Raw genomic sequence first — 6,364 nt, 5'->3', positions numbered from 1 at the left:
AATATATAATACAAGAAAAAAGCCCACCACTTAAAAAATTTGGCTGTCTTTGAATTTTCCTTTTGGGGTGTCACTTTTTATCTTTGATTTTACATCACCAAAATCTAATAGGATTTTCGCACGATACATGACCTGAATTATTAGGGATGCAAACAAACACCTTACTCAAATTAAAAATTGTCAATTTATGAACCCAATTTGACTTTTAGTTTGGATGTGCCACCTTCATTACCTTCTATTAAAAAATTTACCCAAATTCATTATATATTGCACACAGAACAGCTTTTGTCACCGTTTTAAGACCTATGCTACGGGCAACTTGAGATAAGTTTCGTAAATTTGACCTTAGAATATTTGGCTACCATCATCCCAATATTTAAATAGCAATTTTGATTAAATACATATATTAACATAAACCATCAAATAATGATTGTACTAAGTAATATAAATATTTTAATCAATTCCCCATTCAACACTAAAAGAATATGTATATCAAATCAAAGGATGTGGATCCTCTCCAAATCTCTTCCATTAAATTTACTAATTTAGGCCTTTAAAATTTGATTCAACGGTTAAAATTAGTATGACTTTTAAAAAGGATCTCTGTTTTTAGCTGTTGGATTAAATTTCAAGAACTCGGATTGATAGATTTGATGGAAGGAATCCGAAGATGATCTCTTTCCCAAATCAAAGACGAATATATACATTTTAAAAACTTGGCCGGTAGGAAAGGTCGAGAACAAAATGCAAAATATTATAATACACAAGCTCGACATATGATGTGGATGTATAATATGTTAAATTGTTAACAAGTATTTTAAAAGAAATATGGAAAATTAGTTGTTCAACTGATTCTACACATCAAATACCATCTCAATCCTTAAGTTAAAAATTTTAGGTTTTAACTCATAAATAGTTTTTCTCGTTCAACCCTTAGTTAAATTTTTAGTTTGAGATTATTAAAGAATGAATTTAGTTTAATTTTTTTTTTCTTAAAGTAACTGTAGAAAAACTTATGTAGATTATCCTAATTTAATTTTATGAACATTTTAACCTAAAAACATTTAGATTCCGATAAATATTGAAAAATCACTAAAGTGACACCATGAAACTCGTGGAACGCTATGAAAGAATATAAAACACATAAGTAACCTTTTTCAATTACTTTAGCCGTTTGATTTGAATACGGACCATTAGATCTTTCTTTTTTAACCGTTCGACTTGATCATATTAGATCTTAGTCAGATTCAATGAATTTACAAAAATATAAACTTAAAAAATACACATATATGGTTGATCAGCCTTATTAACCCAGGGATAATCATAGCCTAAATTTGTCATAGAAATGAGTTATGAGTTAAAAAATATATTTCCCTAACAGTTAGAATACGTTTAAAACTTAAAATTTGAATTTTACTCTAAAGTTTGAAGCAGGTCTAAATGCTGAATAACCAAGATAAATTAATGCATACAAAAAACGATGAGTCCATAAAAGTGTCCCCCAGTCTGGCAATCAAAATTTTTCATCAATTTCTTGAGAAAAAAATTAACAAGAGAAAAACATTGCGTCCCAAAACTAGAAAAAATTAGTTCTCCTTGTTGGGATCTCAAAAGTCAATTACGTCGTTGATTTTACCTAAACTTAAAAATCTAAACACGGCAATTTTCCTCCACAAAGATTGTAGGCCAATGTCAGTAGGGTGGGATCCACAAGAGCGCCAGCGAGATCGTCAGCAAAAGTAGCTTGGCAGTGGGGCAGTGGGTCACCTCACATATACATTTTGTCCCGTAATAATCAGCGTGGAAATAAAAAGACATTACCTTTTGAGATGGGATCCTTTTCACATAGGAAAGGCTCAGGAACTTCCTAGTACCTACCACTGTTTTTTTTTTATTTATTTGCTCCGCGGAAAGAATTCATTAGCTATTGCCATGGTCAAAACAAGAGTGCTGCTCCACCAGCCTGTCCTTTCTGCTGCTCTTCACACATAAGTCGCCTCCTTTTGTCCTGTTGAATCGCCTGCGGCATCAAAAACAGAAAACCCAATTGAATTCAAGGTCCTTTTTCTCTCTCCGGCCCTTCAGTTTTTTCTTTGGGTTCTTGTTTTTGGTGGTTTTGGTGGGATTTGGATGATTTTGTTCATGGGTGGCGATAAAAAAGTTTGGGAAATGATATGTGCATGTATTTGTTTTTGAAGATTCCTTTTCGTTAATCAGACTCTGGTTGGATGCTGAGAAAAGGTGGAAAATCCGATGGGATTGAGTTTCTGCTGTGGTTCAGTTTTTGGGTTTTCATATCATATGAATAATTAACATAGCAATTAGCATGTTAGCTATCTGCATGTTGATTCTTGTTTGCTTGATTGTTTATTTGCCTGATTGTGAAAGGTTCAATTTCAAGTATTCTTTTTTCTATATTTTGTCATCAACCGAATGAAGATTTATTGAAGTTGTAAGAATTTCTGAGAGTTAATTTTCTTGGTTTTATTAGAAAAAATCTTTTTTTTTTTTTTTTTAATTGGTTTGAATGATTGGATTTCAGTTTTATGCTCAGCTGACTATTCCCAAGTTCTTGAGGAAAATTTGTTAATTTGAAAAATTAAATATGAGAACCTTCAATTCTCTGGATTGATAAAAATGCAAAATTGTTTAATGGAATTATGGTTTGCAGGGTTGTTGGTGATCTCAGTGGAGAGATGTCTCTGATTGGAAGGGTACACCCCGAATGTGTAAACGTAGCCAATCCCTACCATGAATGCACTGAAAACTGCTTGAGAAAGATTGCTGAAGGGAAAGGCCGGAAGTTGACGAAAAAGAAATCAGGTTAGTGTTAATTGTTCTCTTCTTAAACTACATGTTTTCTCTTACTCCCTGCCTACAAAACACCACCAAACTAATTTTTAATCTGGTTCAGGAATTATTAAAGCACTTTAGCCATACTTTTATTCAACTGCAAATAAAAAAAATGCTTCAGTACTTGAAGATCAAAGCATTCGTTTTCAATATGAATTCTGACTGGTTTTTCACGAGATGTGAATGCCCGTGTTTTCGCACGCATTTCATGTCATTGCTTATTGCTCTTATCATTACTTGTTGGATTATCTGGTCTGTGTTTTGCGTAAGTGATTGCCAATTGTCACTAAACTAAAAATGAAAGAAGAGAAAGAACTGAGAGTTGGCGCCTACATAACTGGTTGCTTGCTTTCAGTCGTATAGTTCTGTCAAATTCAATTTTCCTAGCGGCTTTCATTCAAAATCCATCTCTGCAGATGTGTCTTACTTGTCTTCCTTGATAAGAAAATAGTATGGCCTTACAAGGTGTAGTGAATTATTGGTTCAGAGATTGTTTTCTTCCCTTGAATTATTGGTTCTGAGAATGTTTCTTCTTCAAGGGGCCTTATCTCGTAATCGTTTTCTGAGTATAGGTTGGAATTTTAGATTTTTCTTTTTTTTCTTTTTCTTCTTTCTTTTCCCAAAGATTTTGGCAGCAGTTTTAAAGATGTTGAGTACAAAAAAAAGGGGGCTGAAGACAAAAGAGCATCTAATCCTTACCATGACCCTGAATTCTACCGCCAAAGAGCCGCTGCTGCCGAACCTCGTGGGGACAAAAAAGAATCAGGTTTTTCCCCATTTCCATGTGGTGACTTCTCAATAGGCTGTGTCAAGTTAAATGTACATTTTTCCTTTCCTGAACTGCAGCAAAGAAAAGCTACGTAGAGTAGTAAGCTGCAAATGATTCCATCTGTCAAACAATGTTTTTTGTCTGACAACAATTAGATGCTCTTCCCAATTAACATATTTCTTTTTTTCACAATCGCTTTATTTTACCTTTCATGGCATTGCCATCCTTAATGGTGTGGAAAACCGACAAAACTTCATTCCCCTGTCCTAGGACTGCCATCAATTCATAGCCAGCCTGCAATGCTATAAACATAATTTACTTTCACCCCTGCCTTATGAATGCCTGAGTTTCTGCACCAGAATCCAATTGTTTAATTTGAGTTTGTATGAGCTCCTGGGCAAGCTTCAGGGAAAAACCAGAATGTGAATTTATTCGTTCCTCTTGCACTGGCCATGCACGTGATGCTCATGGACTGTAATCCATGTTCACTTTTTTTAATGGTCTGTTTGAATGGCAGGTTCACTACTTGATATTCCTATATTGGGCAGAAAAAAGGAGAGATCCCGACCAAACACCCCTCAGGAGCTTGACCGAAGTGTGATTTATCATTTAGATGCTCCGTCTTCTCCGTCCAAGGAAAAGGTGAAATTAGAGAACGGTAAGCATAAATCCTTCTTCACCTGACCGATAGTGAATGTGCTTATACATATCCTCTTTCCCCTGCTATACTCTCAAGGGTGCAGATGTAATCACACTTATTTTTCCTAATTTATGGTGAGTTTTAACTGCAGGCTCTGTCCTTGATGATCCTATATTCGGCAGAAGAAAGCAGGGATCTCAGCCAAAGCCCTCTGAAGTGCTTGACAATGTAACTGGTCGAGGTGTAATTTATCCCTCTGATGCTCCATCTAAAGAAATTGTGCAAGTAGAGAATGGTGAGCGTGAATCTTCTTCTACCTGACGGATCGTGGATTTATTTATTCAGTCCTCTTGCACCTGCCATACACATATACACATGGATGGCGACGTATTGATGCTTTTTTTTCCTAACTTATGCTCTGCTTTCATTGCAGGCTCCGCACTTGATGATCCTATATTTGGCGGACGAAGGCCTGGTTCCAGACCAAAGCGCCCTGAAGAGCTTGACAATGTACCTGATGAAATTAAGGAAAAGGTTAAAATAGGAAATGGTGAGCATAAATCTTATTCTCCACCGGCTGCTGAAGTAAAAGATGCTACCTCCAACAAAGAGCAAGTTCCGTCCTCTCTGTTAGTGCCACCATCGGGAATTCTCACAATGGTGTGCTCTCTCTCTATCCCTTCTCTTATACAATTGATTTACTAACTCTGTGTTTTTTTTTTTTTTTTTATCACTTTGACTCTTTTCTCATGCTATCTATCCCTCTGACAGCCTGAAAATCCCAAAAACGCTCGAGAGAATGATGCTACTTATGTTGCTAGTGAACGACCAGGTCATGGGGAAGACAATGAAAATATTCATTCCCCAGGAGTTGATTCAAATCGTACTGTCAACAATGTAGAAGGCGCTACTGGATCAGCTTACGGCTCAGGCTTTAGTTTCTCGGGTACTCTCCATGCTTTTGAAGATAGTGATGATGAAGATACACGATCGGTTAATTCTGAGTCCAGTGTCTCTGTGGGAAAATACCGTGTGAAAGGAAGTTTCTCTTCCATTCTCCAGTCAATCATGGAAAAATATGGTGACATAGCCGCAAGCTGTCAATTGGAATCAGTTGTCATGCGCTCTTACTATCTCGAGTGCGTATGTTATATAGTCCAAGAGTTGAAGCGAACTTCAGTTAAGCAGCTGACAAAGACTAAAGTCAAAGAAATGTTATCTATGCTTAAGGATGTAGAATCTTCAGGAATGGATGTTGGTTGGCTCCGATTTCTGATCAACGAGTGTGCAGAAGCCATTGAACTCGTCACTCAGCATCGAGCATTCGAAGCAGCAAAGGCAAACTGCGACCGTGATATAGAATCAGCAAGGAAAAAACTTGAATCGCAAATGGAGGTTCTGGCACTGAAAGAAAAGGAGGTTGCCGATGCCAAGAAGCAAGTCGCTGAAACGAGAGCCCACCTGAGGGAGCTCGAGCTTAAATCTTCCGTCTTCACTGAGAATATCAGTAACATAAAGTCCAAGGTCGAAAATCTTCCAAGCAAACCTTTGTTGGACAAAGTCTTGTGAAGCAAGCAACTGCAAAAGCTGTAAAACCTGTAGTATGTGGGTAACGTATAAAATGTTCTGAAGGGTGAAACTGTAATCTGGTACATCCTTTTCATACTTGTAGCTGTGAAGTAAATGTAGGTTATATCGTGTCGGTTTCGCTATTTGGTAATTGTGCTAAAAATTACTTGAGGTTTCTGGGATTGTAGAACCCCACCGACTTGGTGATTTGAGAATCATGTCACTTTAATATTTTGAGTTTTTTTTTCCTGCTTCCATATATGTGAAGTTATTATGAACACAAGGGAGCTAGAAAAAAGTAGTTAAAAAATAAATGATTTAAAGTTTGGTAGTTCTTGTCTTTGTGTACGATGTTTTGTTTATAACGTTTTAAGCTTCGGCAGTCGTTTTTGGTCGTCTTTATGCAAGCGATATTGGAGGAGGAGGAATCGAATACAAGACTTTCGATGAGGGGTAAATAGCCTCGGCCAACCACTTAAGCCGCTTTAGATTCCTGTACAAATAGGAAGGAGCTTTGTTCGTATATTATCCTA

The 6,364-nt window shown here is 36.6% G+C and overlaps 1 protein-coding gene across 4 annotated transcripts; it reads left to right on the top strand.

Moving 5' to 3' along the window:
* The first annotated feature begins 1,765 nt into the window (after window positions 1–1,765).
* Window positions 1,766–6,162, top strand: LOC137728009 (uncharacterized). 4 transcript variants are annotated; one of them, XM_068466885.2, is made up of 7 exons: window positions 1,766–2,058; window positions 2,672–2,823; window positions 3,479–3,619; window positions 4,140–4,280; window positions 4,414–4,557; window positions 4,696–4,922; window positions 5,034–6,162. In XM_068466885.2, exons 2-7 carry the CDS (start codon window positions 2,697–2,699, stop codon window positions 5,829–5,831), a joined length of 1,578 nt encoding a protein of 525 aa, XP_068322986.2. In that variant the 5' UTR covers window positions 1,766–2,058; window positions 2,672–2,696; the 3' UTR covers window positions 5,832–6,162. The 4 variants fall into 4 exon arrangements, with proteins under 4 accessions (XP_068322986.2, XP_088534786.1, XP_088534787.1 ...); XM_068466886.2 differs by having other exon boundaries at window positions 2,058–2,241; XM_088678660.1 differs by lacking the exon at window positions 3,479–3,619 and having other exon boundaries at window positions 1,840–2,058.
* The last annotated feature ends 202 nt before the right edge of the window (window positions 6,163–6,364 follow it).

The sequence above is a fragment of the Pyrus communis genome, chromosome 10 (assembly GCF_041283825.1).
Source record: "Pyrus communis isolate YQ-2024b chromosome 10, ASM4128382v1, whole genome shotgun sequence".
Classification (NCBI taxonomy): Eukaryota; Viridiplantae; Streptophyta; class Magnoliopsida; order Rosales; family Rosaceae; genus Pyrus; species Pyrus communis.
This window is presented reverse-complemented; position numbering and strand designations above follow the sequence as displayed.

What these genes read in the sequence shown, in the direction of transcription:
- LOC137728009 (XM_068466885.2), top strand. Translation starts at nt 2,697, where the DNA reads ATGTCTCTGATTGGAAGGGTACACCCCGAATGTGTAAACGTAGCCAAT. An exon ending in TGGGGACAAAAAAGAATCAG is followed by an intron (nt 3,620 to 4,139) that starts GTTTTTCCCCAT and finishes TTTGAATGGCAG; the next exon opens with GTTCACTACTTGATATTCCT. An exon ending in AATTGTGCAAGTAGAGAATG is followed by an intron (nt 4,558 to 4,695) that starts GTGAGCGTGAAT and finishes CTTTCATTGCAG; the next exon opens with GCTCCGCACTTGATGATCCT.